General features: G+C 35.5%; 4 protein-coding genes and 1 pseudogene across 4 annotated transcripts; 1 reads left to right on the top strand and 4 right to left on the bottom strand.

Moving 5' to 3' along the window:
* LOC104717136 lies at nt 954–2954 on the bottom strand (annotated as a pseudogene).
* On the top strand, nt 7268–8298 carry LOC104717135 (putative F-box/LRR-repeat protein 19). Its single transcript, XM_010434668.2, has 2 exons — nt 7268–7614; nt 8166–8298. The coding sequence occupies exons 1-2, from the start codon at nt 7268–7270 to the stop codon at nt 8296–8298; spliced, it is 480 nt and encodes a 159-aa protein (XP_010432970.1).
* Nucleotides 8918–11134, bottom strand: LOC104717134 (1-acyl-sn-glycerol-3-phosphate acyltransferase 1, chloroplastic). The gene is made up of 7 exons (XM_010434667.2): nt 10973–11134; nt 10837–10880; nt 10537–10609; nt 10097–10288; nt 9561–9967; nt 9375–9476; nt 8918–9290 (listed from the first exon to the last, which is right to left on the bottom strand). The coding sequence occupies exons 1-7, from the start codon at nt 11013–11015 to the stop codon at nt 9075–9077; spliced, it is 1077 nt and encodes a 358-aa protein (XP_010432969.1). The 5' UTR covers nt 11016–11134; the 3' UTR covers nt 8918–9074.
* Nucleotides 12175–13197, bottom strand: LOC104717133 (early nodulin-like protein 1). The gene is made up of 2 exons (XM_010434666.2): nt 12920–13197; nt 12175–12720 (listed from the first exon to the last, which is right to left on the bottom strand). Exons 1-2 carry the CDS (start codon nt 13104–13106, stop codon nt 12365–12367), a joined length of 543 nt encoding a protein of 180 aa, XP_010432968.1. The 5' UTR covers nt 13107–13197; the 3' UTR covers nt 12175–12364.
* On the bottom strand, nt 14499–17601 carry LOC104717132 (signal recognition particle receptor subunit alpha-like). Its single transcript, XM_010434665.2, has 8 exons — nt 17463–17601; nt 16137–17177; nt 15960–16044; nt 15780–15875; nt 15420–15680; nt 15071–15316; nt 14905–14988; nt 14499–14815 (listed from the first exon to the last, which is right to left on the bottom strand). Exons 2-8 carry the CDS (start codon nt 17147–17149, stop codon nt 14690–14692), a joined length of 1911 nt encoding a protein of 636 aa, XP_010432967.1. The 5' UTR covers nt 17150–17177; nt 17463–17601; the 3' UTR covers nt 14499–14689.

The following is a 19293-nucleotide window of genomic DNA, read 5'->3' as shown; positions in this document are numbered from 1 at the left end:
TATATTTCTTTGTTAAACCCTTCATAAAATTTTTAAAACCTAATAAGATATGGTAAGCTTTAATTTATAAATGAAATTACGTTTGCAAAAGAAAAACAATTAGTTATGTAGCAAAAATATTGTACTGTAGTAATTATTGTATGAAAAAATAAGCTTTTGTAAAAAACAAAATAAAAAGATAGAAAATCAATAATTCAGGACAAAAAGAGTTGTATTGATAATGGGGGACAAGTTTGCTATATATATATATATACATATATGTTGACTGGGTTTTAAAAATTGACCACTGCTTTTGGAGGACTTCTGTTGTTTTGTTGTAAATGAGACACTTTAACTCATAATGATTGATTTACGGATACTTCTGGCACTTCGCGGATTGCAGATAAGAAGCAGAGAAAAAACCATAGATAAATCATAAAGCCAACTGACAGTATTTGTCAATTCTTCATATTTAGTTAGAAGTCTTAACGGAAGAAACGGGGAAAAAGTCAGAATATCAACTAAAGGATGTTCTTTAAAGTCAGTATGTACTAAATAAATGCTAAAAACTCTATTATGAACTATGAAGCAAATATCAAAACGTTGATATCAGACCAAAAGAAATTTAAACAGTTAAAATTTCAGATTACTGTTTGTAATAATTCCTCTATAAATTAACAACCAAGTTACACAGATTTTTTTTTAAAATTGTAAGAAACCATTTCTAATTTCATTAATGAAATATATACAATCAAACTGGATTTATAAGTTGCAATATGTATAACTTTTAAATGGTAAAATGTTTGTATTAATCTAATTTTATGACCGAAACTTCTTTTCTGGCATATCTCTTTAAGAACACCTCCATTGGGAGGTTATTAAGAGCGTCATTAGTGGATTACCTCTCCTAAGTTACTCTCAAATTAATCTATCATATAATTAATACTAATTTAAGTAAAACAACTCTAAGAGTATTTTTGCAAAATCATTCCTTTACTAGAGAACCCAAAGAAGGTTGCTCAATCTTTTACATAATCAACAACATTTTCATATTGGGATCCAATTTGCTGTTTCATATTGCAATAAGATTTGAGTTTTTCTTATACACATTGTAGATTCTGCAAATAAATTAGAGACTAAATTTGAAATGAAAGTAGAATATGCTAACAATAATAGTGCTTTTATTGCTGCTTGTTTTCTTGTTCTTCGGCTTTCCAGCTTTCGTGCGATGCAACATGCTTGTGAGAATGAGTATATTCCTGACAAGAGTATGCGTAAGTTGCAGAAACAATATTGGTGGACTCTGCAGTTTAAACATACTCCTACCAAGATTATGTTTTACACTATGATACCAAAAATGTCTAGCATCAAGGAGATTGTGTTCACTATGAGATAACCAATAATTTATTCTCTATAAGATAGAAAACCTCATAACAAGAAGAAAAAGGGAAGGCCAAGTTAACGTACCTCCATCTTCTCCAAAGCTCTTTGGTTGTTGCAGCAGAAACCACAATATTACGTGCACCGGGATTGATAAAACCTTCTTCGACACCAGTGTCAAATAAAGTAAGCAAATTGTTATAGTATCCATCAACATTCAATAGACCAACCTGCATAAACAATTTCAAACGAATCAGCAGAGGTATTAGTAGCCTACTGCTTCGACGACCGATCAAAGTACATGTTAAAATACCGTCTTCTTATGGATACCAATTTGTGACCATGTTATCATCTCCAGCAACTCCTCCATTGTTCCGTAACCTCCTGTAACGATATAACCCGTGATTATCAAGACCAAAACTTTCAGTTTTAGAACTTGCTAGAATTAATTAGTAAAATATGTTTTCTCACCAGGGAGTGCAATGAAGGCCTCAGCTTCTTGTGCTATTGCAGCCTTTCGCTCGTGCATGTCTGCAACAACTCGTACATCTCCCACAGTCTCACCAGATATCTGAAGAAATCCAATTCATGAGATTGAGGTGAAAAAGGTCTCACAATCCTCATATTTAACTAGAAACAAAAATCAAGAACATTGTTTCTCTCCTGATCTTAAATCATATGAACGCAGACAAGAACCAAGAGCTAGATAAAACTTCAAAACTCCAGCCAAGTTTGCTACTTCATAGGGGAAAAAGATACATACCTCAATAGGCATCAAAGCTTTGGGAATGATCTTGCAATCACAAGAGAATCCAATCAAAAACCCATCAAAGAAGTTTGGAAATGAAGGAGATTGAGAGAGTTACAAAGCCTGTTTGGAGACTCTTAAAACTAACCCGAGTACATGGAAACCACCTTCATAGACTCTCCTGGATATCAAACCCATCAAGCCAACAATTCCTCCGCCATAAACCAAGTCTATCTTCCTCTTCACCTACAAGTTCCAACAATTCCAAAATCCAATCACACAAACGAAGAAAACAGAGGAAGACCTATTTCAAAGAACTCGAGGAAATGTCACAGCTTTTCAAATGACAACAAGAGTCAATAAACAAGGATTAACTCCCAAAACCCACAAGAGCTAACAAAAGACGCAAGCACAGATAAATCAACCAAACCCATTGTGGAATAGTCATCTGAATGAACAAGTAAACTAAAAAGTTCGTATTTTGACATTCAGCTATACTCCTAAGAAACCGTCAAGTGTTATTGTTTGTTCAACTAGGATCAAAAGCATGATTACCTCTACAATCTAAAACACAAAGATGGTTCATCCCTATACAGTCTAAAACACAAGGATCAAAAGCATGATTCCGGAGAGTGACGGTGATGAATGATGGACGCGAGATCGGTTAACAGTTTGAGATGCGATTCGCTGGTGATGCAATGATTTTTTAGTAGCGAGGATCTCTGTAGCTGAAGGAGACGAGAATCGCATCCTCTTCCGTGGGATCTGATTTGGTTCAGCCATAACTTGAAGCTTCGTCGAGAGAGAGAAGAATTTTTTAAATATTTATTTGGTAGAGTATCGGTTGCTCCGATTCCTTCCCACAACACCGATACTCTTCTTTTGGACTCATAAATGGGTTTTTTATTCACAAATTGGGCCCAAATGTGAGAGAAACCCATAGAGTACTTCCTAGTAAAGATGGTCTAAGAGAATATCTAACACTATAAAAAATTAAATAATAGGAAAAAAAAGAAGAAGAGATAATTGATAAGAGGTTTCCAAACAAAACACCACAATATCCATAAGAAGCTCATGAAACACTTCACTCTCATGGGTTTCGAATGTTTAATTCAAACTAAAATTAAATCATTCCAATATAACATGTTAAACTATTAGGGGGTGTATTCAACTTGACATTTTAAATGATTTGTGTAAAATTTATTAATCATATGCTATTCAATCATGAATTTTAAAAATTCTATTAAAATCCACTGTTATTAAAATGATAATTTAAAATTTTACTTTAAAATACACTTTTATTCAAAACAGTTTGTGAATTTAGATTTTAATGAATTTTAGGGATTCTACAGGATTTGAGAGGATTTGTTTAGTTAAAAATACGGAAATTCAAATTCATGGTTTAAGGTGGAATTTGAAAAATTTTTACAGAAAATCATATCAACTTCCCTAAAATCTATCAAGATTACAAATTTCCTATAAAATTCTCCAAAATCATAGTTTCAATACACCCCTTAATCTTTTTCCTTTTGTTTAGGTACTCCTAAACTCTCTATTGATTTTAGCGTAGGTTAACACGAAAAAAGGGTTTCTAACCCATTTAATATTTTTGTTTAGAAAATATTAATCTTTTTTCTTTTGTTGGATAAAGGGGGTTCTAACCCATTTCTTTTGCTTACTTATCATAAATGTGTTGATTTCTAACATCCTCATTACAAAGTTGGAATGGGTTAGAAACCCCTTTATCCAAAAAAAGAAAAATATAAAGAATGGATCGGGTATTATGTTTGTGTTGGTTAGGACTTAGGAGGCATACAATACAGCTCTCTTGGTCCATGCATGTGACATGGGGAAAGCCGGAAAGGTTGCAAACCAAGAAAGAATATATATTGCCGTTATATCCACTATACATATTACCTTTAACTTTTTAATATACTTTTTTTTTTTCAATTTAAAAGGATCAACGTGGTTTGGTTCGGTTTAATATCCCTCACTTACTTAAGAGAATGACGAAAAGGTACTGTCCACAGTAACAGAATTATGATCATAGTCTTCGTAGAATCTTTTAGCAAACGAATTTTACTGAGTCGTTTTAAACTCATCCAATATGCGTGTTTTTACTTTTACTTTATACAAACCAATTAATATATACTGTATACAGTATATCATGTGGCAAAGAAAGTACCCCAGTCGTTTTCAAAGTTGACTCCACATCTCCACCCTTTTAGATATGATGGGTTTTACTGAATCTTCTGAATTTTAGTTTTTACTGAGTCGTTTTAAACAGCCATGTTTCTCCTTTTCTTTTTCCATTCAATATTTACATACAAAAATAAGTAAAGGATCCATGGAAGCATATTTAAGAAACTTTCTCTCCCAAGCTCGAATATCGAGGTGCCGCTACCGACAAAATTTTCCGATGCCGGTGGGGCTATTGCTCATCGGCGTCGGGGTATCTCGACATTAGCTTTCTTTCTCTGCTTTCCCTGTTTTCTTAGACCTCTTATTCAATTTCTTTTTTCCCTTTTGAGTTTTCTTTTGCAACCTTCGCTTACCCACTTCACTCAATCGGATCCAGGCATAGGCTCGCGCATCACCCAACACAGCGGTTGGAGGAGACTGACAATCTCTTCTATCTGTAACCCCGACCCAGCCTCACTACCGGCGAAAATCATGTCCCTTTTCTCTTCTAACTCTAGATCCTGAATGGTAATCGTCTCTACAGTCCCCTCTACGACAAAGTCACCCGAGCCCTGGCAGGCAGAGACGGAGACGGCGGTTGGTGAGGAAACTTTCAGAGCATTGCGTTTTCTCCGATATTGGACTATCGCCTTGAATCCCAGACACCCCTGGGGCTCGACAGATCTACTTTTGCTATTGGACTACCACATCGAATGCAAGATCTTGTCCAACCTTCAAAAGCCCAGGTTCTCACTTTATAACCCCCTGTTATCCTATCAACTTTATCTAGTCTCTTTGGCTATCCTCGGTGTCCGAAGACTGCATCAGAGAACCCATTTAGCTAGGTTGTCTTGGATGTTCTAAGGGTTTGTCGGAACTATGGTACTTGCTCATTTTGTGACATTGTCTGTTGGCTTCAAAAACTGGATTTACCAAGCTTTACTTAAACCCCAAAACCCATCCCCCTTTATGAAGCTCAGGTCTATTGTTCCCTTGTCCGTGTCTAAATTTTTAAACACCTTGTGTGGAATTCTTGATCACCATTTTCATGGCAGAGAGGATCCACCTGGTTTGTTGTGGCTTTACATGTTTATTTTGCACCAGTTAGTAGCTTCTTTGGTGAGCCTTATTGTTCTCATTACCCTGCAGCCATCCTCCCGCTTGAAGCCCAGGTTTGTGTTCTATCTATCAGTGTCTCACCGTATGTGTAATCTGTGTGGAATTCTTGATCACCATTTTCATGGCAGAGAGGATCCATCTTTTATATTACGGTTCCAAACTTTTTGCTTGTGTATCCTGGTTTTAGCTTCCTTTGTGAACTCTTTATTCCCTAAGCTCTTGAAGTACCATGGCATTATGACCCATCTCCATGGAGTGGGTGTTACCACTACAACTTCCATAGATTTACATCGAATCCATTCACCTCCTTCAACTCTCTACTGACCCTCAACCAGAGTATCCTCAACCCTGCTCGACCTCATGACAAAGCTATCCTTCGGGTAGACATCCTCACCTCGGTGAGCATCTCAACTTTGGCTATTTCAACACCACTTGGTCTTCGATACAAGACAGTGGTCACCTCTTCTTCCATCGACTTGCTCTTGGAAGCTGCATCGTTATTGCTTGAACTCATATATTCTAAAACCTTTACTAGGATTTGGCGCACAGCTCTCAAGACTACAATCTCGATGACCTCTATTTACTTCTATCTCTCTTTGTTATGTATTAAATTTTGATCCTTTATTTGTATATTCTGTTCTGTTTTAATAGAATGAAACATATGTTTGTCCAACAAAAAAAAAAAAAAAAACTGAATCATTTTAAACTCATCAATTTTGCGTGTTCTTACTTTTTAGTTACACTAGAATCATACATTCATCAATGTGGCATAAAGAAAGTACGCCTAGTCGATCGTTTTCAACTTTGACTCACAGTCCCGCTATTTGCTTTTTTTTTTTTTTTTTCTCTTTTTTCAAAAATTCACACACAATTCGTTACATCGATTCGTCCTCATCTGATATAAATACGATCATAAAATATCTTATACATCATGTAGGGTAAGCTAATAATCATGATGGAAAAATAAATTAATTACGTGAGAACATTTTTTTTATCATGAGGCATAAACACATTTTTTTTTACAAGAAAACATACTTTTACATTTTCCAAAATAACATATTAGCGTTTCTCCCTGGATATTTAAATAAATAAAAGTGTTGCTAATATATAATGATAATTAATAACAAAAAAAAAAGTGAGTAGATCACATTAAAAGAAAGTTATATTCGTGATTAAAAGTTTGGTTTGAACGATCGATATATATAGTAGACTACTATTAGTAGTGATTGTTCTTGTTCATACTAAACAGTTTCTAATTTCTTTATATCTTGGTGATTGTATCTTCAGCTCCTCTTAAGAATACGGGAAAAAAACTAAACATTACTGTGGAAAGGAGATCATCTGGTCCTCGATAAGAAAAAACCAATTGAGTCATAACATGACCGTTGGACCAGATATTCATCATTCTATCTTGATAGATTTTTTTTATACATGTTTTACTAAAATGACCTAAAACGAAATTTGGATAGGATACATATAACTTATGTTACGCAGATACACAAAATATTAGAATCTGATAAATATATATTATGTCGATAAAGGAATCAGATACAAATATTTTAAACTTCACTGGTAACAGTCAGACAGATGTACTAATTTCGTCAGTGTACGTATTCAACTCTCTGGTCTTACTTGCCTAAGCTTTTTAACATGCGGAAAAGCACAAGCTCTCTTATTGCAAAAACAGAAAGAAGTGTTCTAAAATTGTAATTTTAAAAACTCCAACATTTCAATATTTTCATTGCTCACAAAATATCTATATAAAGCTAGTCGATTATCAACAGACAGAGTAAAACGAAAAACAAAAACGAAAAACAAAAACAAAAAACAGAGAAAAAAAAAACAAAGAGTGCAACGAAAATGAGCAACGAGGGTAGTAAGGGATCCGAAAGTTCGAGTGAGTGGGCTAACTTAACACCTGATTGCTTGCTCGAAGTCTTCTCGAAGCTAACTGTTGATGAGATGTTGGACGGCCCAATGCAAGTCTGCAAGCCATGGTCGAAATCTGGAAACATGGCCGTTTACAGTGCCTTTGACTTTGGAACTCGCACTGCTCCGCTTCCGGCCTCTGGTGAGTTCGACTGGGATGCCATGGAGGAGAAGATGGACGCCCTTCTCCAGGCTTTTGTCGATAGGAGCGAGGGTGGCTTGAAGAGTATCAAGATCAAGCTCTGCACTGACAAATCCATCTCCTACGTTGCTGATAAGTAAGTGACTGCACTCTTCTTTTCTTTTAGTTTTATTTTTTTTTCTGTCTAGAAACTTTAAAAAGCGAGTCTTGCCCTCATGGGTTCCAGAAAAAAATCAATGTAGTGAAAATGATTATGATGTTGATGAGTCTGTCTAATCTACCCGAGAAACTTCGTTTGTATACTAAACCATAAAGTTTACGGTTTAACTGTGTCAAACTGTCTATATTAGTTCTGCATTTTGATTTTAGCTATGTAGTATATCACAAATTTGCATTTAAGTGGGAAATAAAATCATGGATTCCTCAAGAGAATTCAAAGGAAACTGAGCATGCTTGCAATGTGCCATGTATATTACAATATTGAACCTGAACAGAGGAAAGTGCAATAAATCAATTTAGATAGGATAGTTTTTGTCATCATGGATCAGGGTAGTAATACATGGTGTTGAGATCTGCTATAAGTTTGCTCGCGTCAGTTTTAGCCAGACTTATAATTCCAAGCGTTGCATGATAGAATCTTAGACATATCACTCGTATTGTGTTTAATGTTTTCATTTCTTGTCTCAGTTGCCCTGATCTTGTGGTGCTCTGGCTTACTTCCTGCCCAAGTGTCACTGATGCATCCATACTCAAGATTGCGTCGAACTGCAAGAAGCTGAAAGAAGTTTGCGTCCGCAGTTCAGGTGGAATAACATGGTGAAGCAGAATTGCCCCCAAGTGCAGATTCTCAACAACTGAAGTCTCCAAGACTCCAACAATGGCGTATATATGAACGCTATCTATCCCCTATCCTATTACAATTAAGTCTGCAAGAGTCTAGAGCTACTTAGAGACGGATTATTATGCTTTCGGTTTAGTTATGCTTTCAGTTTGCTTCTGTGTCAAGAGTCAGAACTTTAAATGTCGTTTGTTAAACCGTCGCTATGAATGTTATGCTATTTCTATCTATAAACTTTCTCTATGGCCCTCAAAACTGCATAACACAAGTGATAGACAATCAGATCAAAGGATTGAAACTTAAAAAGAATTAAGATCATACATTATGCAATAGATAAGATAATTATATGCTTGTTACACGCAAGTATATATGGTAGTCACATGAAAAGCCAGTAATAATTATCACATTGACAGTTTCCAGTTATGGGGATTTCTATAAATGATTTACAGACACTATTGAGAAGAAAAACATGTGTGAGAGTAAGACCAGTAAGGTCATAAAAGCCGTAGAGATTTCTCAACTTGGAATCCAAAAAAGCAAAACCCTGTAAACCTTAGAGAAGCCTTTGCAAGCACTTCATACTCTGGCCTATGCGTAAAACTGACATCTCTTGAACCAAAATTGACATTTTCTTGCAAATATTTTCAAGGGAACATCAGAATTTTGACTAAAGAAATCTCAACATATTTTAATCTTTACCACATGTGAAATTATGGCTTCTCATTGTTTATCAGACAACGCAAAAATAACATCTGAGATCAGCTTAAGAGATCCATAGATTCTGCAATCTTGCTTCTGGCTTCCTTGCAAAGAACATCCGCTTTGCTTCCATGTATTGGCTTATGGATGATAACTCTGACTTCCCCATGGTTCAGTATTCCTTCACTACCCGTTGGCATGATCTTGCCTGTTCCCATTAGCGTTATTGGTACTACTGGAACTCCCGTCTTTGCAGCCACCGAAAATGCGCCTTTCTGTAATATATCACAAGCATCTTTATGTCAACACACAGAACAAAACATATGAATGATCAAGAAGAATCGTGAGATTGTGTATACCTTGAAAGGACCTAATTGACCATCCTTGCTCCGTGTTCCTTCTGGGAAGAAAAATACTGATGCTCCCTTCTTTAGTAGTTCCATGCAACGTTTTAAGCAATCCTGTAAATTGCAAAAGAGTTAAAAGGATCCATCTGCTCAAAACAAACACTTGGGGAGTGTGGGAGAAACATATAGTTAACATACCATTTGGCTTCTTGGGTCCATCCGCTTCAAGGGAACGACACCCATCATTGACATAGCCCAACCGATAATGGGAATTACGAATATCCCTGTCTTGCTGATGAATTTGAAGCTTTTTCCAATACTGAGAAGTGTGTAGATATCCAGGAAACTTTGGTGGTTTGAAACATATACAGCAGCAGTATCTGATGATGGCAGATTCTCCAAACCCTCGATGGTGATTTTGTAAAACGGATAAATGCTTATGGAAGCCCAAAGTTTAGCGATGAAGTGATGGAATTTTCTCCTATAGCGATCGAAGAGAAGGACGAACGGATGACCAACTAACATCAGGACAATGAGAACAATGGCAGAAACGGCAGCAACAACGCAAAAGCATACCCCTCTGAGTCTTGAGCTCAACTTAATCTCTGCACTTCAAAGTTGAAAGAACAAGACAGAATTGTGTATAGAGATTAGGAAACAAAGTTGTAATCTACCAAAACAGACAAAAATATGTTCACAAAAGGTTTAGCCAAAAAAAAAAAAAAAAAAAAAACCTGGTTCCGGGTAAGAAGCTTCAGGGGTTGCAGCTCCAGAAAAATCTGATCTCACAGTGATAGTTCTTGCCAATTCACTTAATCTATGTGATTTCTTATCATGAAATCTGAAAGGATCCCAACTTAAAGAGCGGTTACACAATTGAAAGCCAGTACGTCTTGTTTCACTCAAATTTCTTCCACTCGGAACAGCTAAAGAAGAATCATGGAAAGCAAAGCAAGTAATGAGCTAAAAAAGATCCATCTCACGCCAAAACAAATATTTGTATAACTAACTCAATATAATCTCAAAAACCAGAATGAGTATGTAGTATATAGAATCTACAAGTCTTTCTATATAACAAAGATAGCATCAAGAGATAAAGATAAAAACTGTAGCTTTCAATTGAAGAGTCTGCTGATAAATATATATAATCAAAAGGGCAATTTGGTTGCCTTACCATGAAGGGAAGTACTAAAGCTCGCTATGCCATTCGAAATACGACCAAAGCAACATACTTTATCTCTCGAAAGCTGCATCTCCAAATAAATTTCATAGAGTAAGAACAATTTTAAGAAACCTTCATGTTCATTGTTCAACTAAATCCAAAAAAAAACTTGACTTCATCATTTGTTTTATGGATAAAATAGCAAAAACGTCACCAAGTTAACAATCTTAATTAAGCTTCCATAGCAGAAACTACGAATTAATCACAAAGCAGTAAGGAAACCTAAATTAAAAGAAAAAGCGAAATTAGTACCCGAATCAACGATAACTGTGATGAACAAATCGGGTTTCTATAATCTGAGAACATGAATTAAGAAAACAAAGTTAGTAATTGTATTAAACAGATAAAGATACAAAATTAATGAAGAAGAAGAAGAAGAAGCATATACATGGAGGGTGTGAAGAGATGCTCCGAGCAGAAGCGACATCCATGGCGGAATCTCTCGAGCACAAAACATGCGTCAGATTTGCTCATGTAATCCGTGTCATCTTCTTCTTCCTTCCAAGCTTATCTCAGGGGGGTGTTTCTTTGCTCTACTGTTTTCACTTTCTATTCATCAACTGTGTGTCCTTTTTTTATGAAAAAGCAGGCGGATTGTAGTTTCCTCGTTTGTGATATTGACTACATGTTGTTTGTTTTGTATGTGAAGGGCCCGCCAATATAAATAAAGGCCTTTTAAAGTCATTGATTAATGATGATGGCCCATTAAGTGATAATTAACGATACGTGGGTTTTGACTTTTGTAATTGCTTTTTTCCTCCTCTTAACGTTGTATCATTGTTTCATACAAAATCAGAATCTAAACCAAATTTTAATTTGTTTGAAAAAAAACTCTCTTAATAATAAATTTACTACTTCTTACGTACGTTATTAGAATTTAATCTCTTACGGCTGTTGGAGAAAAAAAGCGTTGATAATTTGATTCAGAAACGGTGACACTGAAATTAATAAAACGGGCATATTATTAATTGTGAATGACAAACTTGTTCGAATTCAAAGATATATATGTATGTGTAAGTAACATTGAGGAGAAAGTACATGTGTATCAGTTTTGAAATCAATTTAAAAAGAAAAAAAAAACAGTATTATTGATTTAATACCCTAATGGAAATGGATTAGCACATTATCCAGTTGGCCTGATCATCTTATTTCCACATTAGCATTAGCAACATAATCAAGGAAGATCTTGATTAGAATATAATCAATATATTATGGTAATACATGTAAGACAAATCTCAAAATGAAATTTGGATATAACATCGTACTATCGTAGCATGACAGATATTATCTTTTCCTTTTAGAGAGAGTAAGCCACTACTTATCCTCTTAGGTTACAGTTTTTTTATAATTACCTCCTTTTACAACTTCATTTTGGTACATAAATTATATTTACTTTCTAAAATGAATCCTATATTACCCATTAATATAATTAAATGTGGTCAAAATCTCTTTGTATTAACTATTGAGTCAACAAATCTCCTATTTACAGTATATGATTGACGATTGACGTTTGTAAAAATATATGAAAATATTTAGTTCCCTTGTTGAGGTTTTTATTTATAATTTTAGATTCGAATCGCAAGAACAAACTATAAATTAAAAGCTTTGAGAGTGAAAATATCCCAAACACTTAACATAAAACAGAAAGATAGATATCTTATGATGATGAAAACTAAAGGAACAAAAGAAACTTCAACAATCTGGAAAAACAAAAACTAAATTTAGCTAAAAGATTGAACTTAGTAAAAAAAAACTACAATCTCTCGATTGACTTTTCTAATTAAGCCATAGCCAAACCAATCACAACTGTGGTCAAGAACCAACCGCTTGCAACCTTCATTCCACCAGCAGCGTTATGGGGAGCTGGAGCCGGAGCTGTAGGGCTAACAGGAGAAGCCTTAGGAGCGACACTGCCATCACCGGATGGTCGTTCAGACAAAACAACAAGAGTAATCTTTTCACCTTTAGCGCAGTTTCCAGGAGCACCACTAATGAAGAAGTAAGGGCCAGATTTGTCAAGATGAACCTCAGTGTGTCCATCCTTGTATTGCTTCAAGGGCTTTGCTGTGTTACAGCTATCGTAATCTTCTTTTGTCACTTCTAGTACTGAATCTACTTTCATGTCGTACTTCCACACTATTCCACATGCACAAATATATCAAACATTAAAACTCTAATATTTATATATACACATGGAAACCAAACCAAAAATAAGACCATTTATATATAACATGAACTTCCCTTCATTTCACTACTTTTTGACAATAATCTTGCATGGTTACAGCTAAAGCATATTATATATCAGAAAATGAAGATCAAGATAGAGATATAGTACCAAGGAAGTCGCCGACTTTGAAACGGGTGTTCTCGGCCCAGTGATTGAGAGTGTTGTTGGGAGAATCAGGGACCTTCCAAGCTCCCACAGATCCGCCGACCAGAATCACCCTAGGGGTGGAGGCACCATGGCTCACTTTAGCAAACAAGAGGAAAACAAGGGTGAGAATTGGAACAATGATCCCCATTTGGTTTGCTTTTTTTTCTTTTCTTTTTCTTGCTACAAATTCTTTTGTTTGGTTTGAGTTTGTGTCACTCGTTTGTATATTGTTTTCAATATATGTGAAGAGAATAGGAGATGGTGGATGCTGTTTATATAGAGGCCCGTCTGTTGTGGTTTGGAGCGAAAACGTGTTTTTGTGCGCGTTCGGAGCTAGGTTCGGAATATCCGTACCAAGTATTAAAGTGTGTAAATCTCTCTCTCATTTGCTAAATAAATGTCCGTTTTAATTACAAAACAAAATGTTTTAGAATATATTTATTAGTGAGAGAAACAAGAAAACAAATCTGTTGTTTGATTTTGTAATAAATCCTGGTGAGTTGTCTACACCAAAATATATATAGTTTTTTTTCAAAAGATATATAATTGTTTGTAATCTAATTGAATTTATCGAAGAATCATAGATTGTTATAAGATATAGTAACTTTTGATATGTGTTTACTAATTTAATAAATTATCACAAGTATTTCTGAGATAAGTTTTCTTTTCTTAAATATTGAGATTTTTTTTTTTTGTAAAATAGTCCCAAATAACATAATTTNACAAATAGGAAAGGTTGACTACGAGAGGGAAATAAACTTTAATAATTTTTCCCCATAGTTACCCTCTTCTTTTTATCACCAAAAAAAATTATCTTATTTTAAATTTGGCAAAATTTTAGACTAATAAAGAATTTTAAAATTATTTAGTTTTACAATGTTTATCATCTTTACCTGTACAACTTGATTTTTATTGTATTTTTACCCTCTTTAGCAGAAGATATAGTTCATAACTTTAATTTTATTATCTAGCTTACAAATGTGTCAACTCTAATTTACATTTGTCTCTCATATATTAAAGGTGCATACGGTTATTTATTTATTTCAAGTAAAAACGATGCATACGAGTAACGGTACTTTTTAACGTTACGCATGAATATTGTCAGGGCTACGAGCCGTTGTGGTGTGGAGAACAAAGCATGTTAATGGCTACAGTTAGGCCGAGCTACCCTATTTTGAGTTGGTCCGTAATTAAAAGTTAATGATACTTAAGATGGCAAGATTTACCACTAACAAACGTTTCATTGGATTTTAAAGTCAAAGTGTTTTTTGTATGTTTCTTAACGTACCAGTTACATAGTAGTACTTTATTCTTTCTTTTATGAGTTCTGAGAGTTTTACACAAAAGTCAGGTATTCTTTGAAGAGAAAATTAAACGTCTTCTTATTTTGTCAATAGACAACGACTATAAGAAAAACTGAGTTGACTCAATACTTAATGCTAGATTCAATTTTAATTTGGTTACTATAAATAGTAATTAAAAGGAAAACCTAAAACATCCGGACCAACCGACCAACCTAGATCGAGAAAGTTAGAGATGATTAAAAAAAAAAAAACATGCACAAATTTGACATGATTATTAGTCTTTTAACTCAAAACAAAAAACAACATCAGATCCAAAGAGAAACAGTCTTCAAATCAAAAACCAAATACAACAGTATGATGGATAAGACATTGATTGATGATAGTAATGGTGATAGTGATGACGATGATGATAATGAAGAAGAGGAGATCACTTGAGAAGTGTCTTCACTATGGCTTTGACATTAAGCTTCTTCAGGTCAGTGTAAGACTGGCCACAACCCACGAACATAACCGGTGATCCCGATATGTAAACCATCGATAAAGCTGCTCCAACCTACAAAACCAAAACACTCTCGTTTACATTCGTTTATATGATACAACTAAACACTAAATCCATCTATCAGTTTTTATTATTTACTGTACCTTGTCATCAATGGTATCGAACTTCGTCAGTAAGATTCCATCGATCAGTCTTGGGTTCCCAGAAGTGGAGAGATCCGAAAGTTTCTGAATTTCAGCAAAAAAAAGCAATGTCAATAAGGCTCAACTGAACACCTAACAGGAGTCTATTGCGGGTAAGAAACCGAACCTGATTAAACTTCGAGAGCTGGTCTACTGCATCGTTTCCAACAAGAGCTTCACCAACAAACAAGACCAAGTCTGGCTGATTAAGGTTAATGAGCTTTGAAAGTGCTCTCATCAAAGGTTCATTATCCTGCATCCTACCAGCTGTGTCAACAAGAACAACATCGGATCCGTTTCTAGTTGCTTCTTGTATGGCTTCTTTAGCAACTACCGCTGGATCCTTTTCATAACCCTTTTCAAATATCGGTATCTGTTGCCAAAAAATTCAACCACCAATTAAAATCCAGCGTTAACAATACCATTTTAGATCACACAATTATTTGAACATGAGACACAGAGATATGTATAATTACCTGTAACCTACGAGCATGAGTCCTTAACTGCTCAACAGCTCCAGAACGGAATGTGTCACAAGCAGCCATCATTACACTGACCTTATGCTGCTGAAGCCAATACGCCACTTTGGCCAGATTGGTGGATTTCCCAACTCCATTGACTCCAACAAACACAACCACATAAGGTTTCCTCTGTTCTTTGGAAGCATGAACATCTCTCAATATGTCAATGGAACGTCTTGGAGTCAATATACGAACCAGAGCATCCTCCATCGCTGCCTGAAATCATATGTTTTTACCACAATTAAGCCATCTTCGAATTGCAGAGTGAAATGTTTCCTAGATTCAGCTAAGAGCTACAGAGACAAAGCACAAAACCTGAACAGTTGAAGAGATCCTGGTGAATGATGACAACTTCTTTCCTTCAAGACTAGCTTCCACTGATTCACAAAGCTTCTCCGCAATCTCTTCAGCCTGCAAATGAAATGCCCAAGCTCAAGTAAGACACATAAAAAATCCCAACCACCAGAAACGATGCACTGTTTAGAGAGCACATACCACATTTTTGGTCATAAGACGTTCCTTCAGAGCTTTCAACGCCGGTCCAAGGTCTGTCTTTTCAAGATTCGCCTTCCCAGTAATACTAAACACAAATCACACAATATATATGTTCATAAGATTGGACTATACTATATAACTCAGCAAACACACAGATTCAAAAAGAGAAATGCTAACCTCTGGAAAACAGAAGAAAACCATCCTTTTTTCTTAGCCTCAGCAGGCTTCTCATCACTTCCTGGTTCGTCATCATCATCATCATCACTTTCACTATCACTGCTGAAAACCTCTTCCTTGTCCATCATACTTTCTCCTTGGTCAGCAGCCACAACCTCTACATGATCATTGTTCCCATTATCATCGACTGAATCCGTGAAGTCCAGTTTCGATTGCTTGGGAGCCGCATCATCCCAAACCCTATTTTTCTTTGTTGCCTTTTTGGCTGGTTCCGCAGCAGCTACCTTGGAACTCTTATTACCTATACTGTCAGCTTTCCTTACACCTCCTCTACCTCTTACTCCTTTACTTCTCAGTTTCTGAAGTTTACTTATATCAACAGCAACATTAGAACTCGTGTTCTCTTTCCCGTTAGCACGATCAGCCTCCTGAGAATCATCTCCCATTTTATGATTCTCATTGGAATGACCATTAGTCAAGTTACTGACTTTACCCTTAATACCATCTCCATCATCCTTCTTCGTACCACCTTCACCAACCCTTTTGTTCCCTCCTTCAAGCCCAGCTTTCAAGACCTGCCCTTGCTTCTTAACACTACCAGTCACAGGCTTCCCCACTTGCTTAGTCTTCCTCAATTCCTCAGCCCTGGCTTCAGCCTCCATCCTAAGCTGCCTAAAAGTCTCATCGAAATCATTGTAAGCCATACGCTTAGGATCATAGACCTCAGAGAAGCTTTGCTTGACCATAGAAAGCAAATCATCAACGTAAAGCAAGTGGAGAATACGCTGATAAACAGCGACAAAGACAAGTCCAAGATCATTGTGAAACGTCCACTTGAGAGTGTAGGCAGCACCAGGAGCATCGTAATTAAACGAAACAGCACCAGATCGTTCCTCAAGGAGACAGGATCGGATCAAAGTATCGATAGGTGAACCTTTCAAAGCATTACCAATCTCTTTGCATGTCCAAAGGATTAATCCTCCTCGGGTAAAGATCAAAAGCTGCTCTAACATCTTCGGTTTTCAAATCTCCGTAACCCCCCTGAATCAATAATAAAAATTAGATCTTTCAAAAAAAACCAATTGAGGAATCGTGGTAGATTTAGGTAATGAAGCAATCGAATTTAACAGATCAAGGGAAACGCAGATATACAAATCGTAGAGAGAAAGCAATCAAATTAGCCCAATTGATCGTCTTTTGAATCAGAAAGGAAACAAAAACAGAACACGGATCTTGAGTTTTCAATCCGACAATTTTAAAAGCCGACAGTAACAACAACAAGGAGAAGAGATTGAGAGTAAACCGAAGCGGGGGAGGGATTCAAACCTTGGATCCTGTCGTTTCTTGATACAATTGCCCGATTGATTGAAAAAAACTATAACTTTACACCGGCGAGAGATTTAGAGAGATAAGAAAAAAAAAAAAATAGATAACTAAAAAAAACGTGAAAATTATGATTCCTCTATAGATTTCCCAATATATATATATATATAGGTTTAAAATAAATTCTTTTTGTTTCCTCAAATGAAAAATAAAATTTGGTCAAGGTTGCGTAAGAAATTTATTTATTTTATCCTATTTGAGATTTCTTTCCTCTTACTCTAAGGAAATACCTTTTTTTTTTTTTTGGTTGTATAACTAAAAATAGCAAATCATTGTAGAACGAAATAATTATTTTGTAGAGGTAAAGAATGAAATAAAATAAAAACCACCAAGTTTGGTTCGTGGAAGCAGCTGGTGCCTGGTGGCGTTATCAGTCATTGACGGTGAATAATGTGATTTATTGATGTGCCCCCATTGACTAAAAGATTATTCCAACGCGGCAGCTTTGATAAAACGCTGCGTTTTCTGGTTACCAAAAACGTTCTAGGCCCTTTTGATCTTGTGATTCGTTCACCTAGCATGAAGACGTGTAAATCTATTTATCTTTCTTTTAAAAAGCCCTAGAGCTCTCTACCAAAAAAAAACAAAAAAAGCCCTAGAGCTTTGGGAAGGCCTGATCCGATTAGTATATGTATGTTCTTCGAGTCTTATCAGGAATTGAAAAATAATCAAATCAGCTTTCATCTCCGTTCTTCAAGTCAGAGATAGGCCTATAACTACTTTACCACACTAATAGTCAAAGACCCGAATACTATTTCATTGTTATATTGCTCATTACATTATGACTCATAAAAGCTTGGGTCTATTATCCATATAGGCATATATATGCCGCATATCACAAGTTGAAGTTGCCGTTACATGCACAACCTACCCGTAAGTCCGTAACCTAACCTATATAAATCCACCGTGGTCATTAAATATAAAACCAATGTGAATAAGCTTCAAATCCCCATAAAATAGATCGTGCTTCGTGCATGTTGCATTATACTATTTCTTCGGATCGCTAGCAATTCCTTCGGATCGGCCGACCATTACGCCAGCTCTTTGTTATTGTGTTTTGACTTCGATGGTAAAATGTCTACTCGTTAGGAATACATTAAGGTCGCAATCCCCATTCATATATATAGCCACACTTGCGGTGGTGTGACTTATAACCTAATCAACGAAGATTTGATAAGTTATCGTTTCCGAGTTTGAACCTCGTTTAGAGAGAAACAAGACTATACAATGAAACCTAGCTACTATGATCATCTTTACTCCCATAAAGCTCGTTAGATGATCGTACCTTCTAATTAACATGTTTTAACATAATCTTTATCTAACGAATTCAATTTAAAATATTGAAAATTTAAATAAATAAATAAAGTATATTAAAAATTTGTTTATATTATATGACTTAACTCAATACAAAAATCAATTGCGTGTTATATACACTAATATTGCATATTTTGTCCTTCTAAAGTTTTATAGGACTATAGTAAAGTAAGTGGTCATCACATCACAACCATAACGTCCGTCACTTGTATTGTTGAACGTTAGGCAAGAGTTTAATTTTCTACTTCTTGTTAGAAAAATGTATAGTCCAGAATTTATAGGCGCAACAGTTTTTACAGGGTGAACTGTCATCTTTTAGTTCTTACAAGAAAATACAAAAGTCATCATGATTATTCCACATCTTCCATTTTCGGTTTGTTTGTTTCTTTGGTTATCTTGTGGTAAGTACATTTTTCTTTTTTTCTTTTCTTCTCCTTTTTTTTTTATTTAAAATTATTTT

This window comes from Camelina sativa, chromosome 10 (genome assembly GCF_000633955.1).
Source record: "Camelina sativa cultivar DH55 chromosome 10, Cs, whole genome shotgun sequence".
In the NCBI taxonomy this organism is placed as follows: Eukaryota; Viridiplantae; Streptophyta; class Magnoliopsida; order Brassicales; family Brassicaceae; genus Camelina; species Camelina sativa.
Note: the sequence above shows the minus strand (reverse complement) of the source record. Positions and strands in the feature narration are given on the sequence as shown.

Coding starts and splice junctions, on each gene's coding strand:
- LOC104717133 (XM_010434666.2), bottom strand. CDS start 13,106: ATGGGGATCATTGTTCCAATTCTCACCCTTGTTTTCCTCTTGTTTGCT. Junction 12,721..12,919: donor CAAAGTCGGCGACTTCCTTG/GTACTATATCTC, acceptor CATGTGGAATAG/TGTGGAAGTACGACATGAAA.
- LOC104717132 (XM_010434665.2), bottom strand. CDS start 17,149: ATGTTAGAGCAGCTTTTGATCTTTACCCGAGGAGGATTAATCCTTTGG. Junction 16,045..16,136: donor TTTTCTTCTGTTTTCCAGAG/GTTAGCATTTCT, acceptor ATTTGTGTTTAG/TATTACTGGGAAGGCGAATC. Junction 15,876..15,959: donor GTCTTATGACCAAAAATGTG/GTATGTGCTCTC, acceptor TTTCATTTGCAG/GCTGAAGAGATTGCGGAGAA.
- LOC104717135 (XM_010434668.2), top strand. CDS start 7,268: ATGAGCAACGAGGGTAGTAAGGGATCCGAAAGTTCGAGTGAGTGGGCT. Junction 7,615..8,165: donor ATCTCCTACGTTGCTGATAA/GTAAGTGACTGC, acceptor TTCTTGTCTCAG/TTGCCCTGATCTTGTGGTGC.
- LOC104717134 (XM_010434667.2), bottom strand. CDS start 11,015: ATGGATGTCGCTTCTGCTCGGAGCATCTCTTCACACCCTCCAT. Junction 10,610..10,836: donor CACAGTTATCGTTGATTCGG/GTACTAATTTCG, acceptor TTGGAGATGCAG/CTTTCGAGAGATAAAGTATG. Junction 9,477..9,560: donor TGGACCCAAGAAGCCAAATG/GTATGTTAACTA, acceptor TGCAATTTACAG/GATTGCTTAAAACGTTGCAT.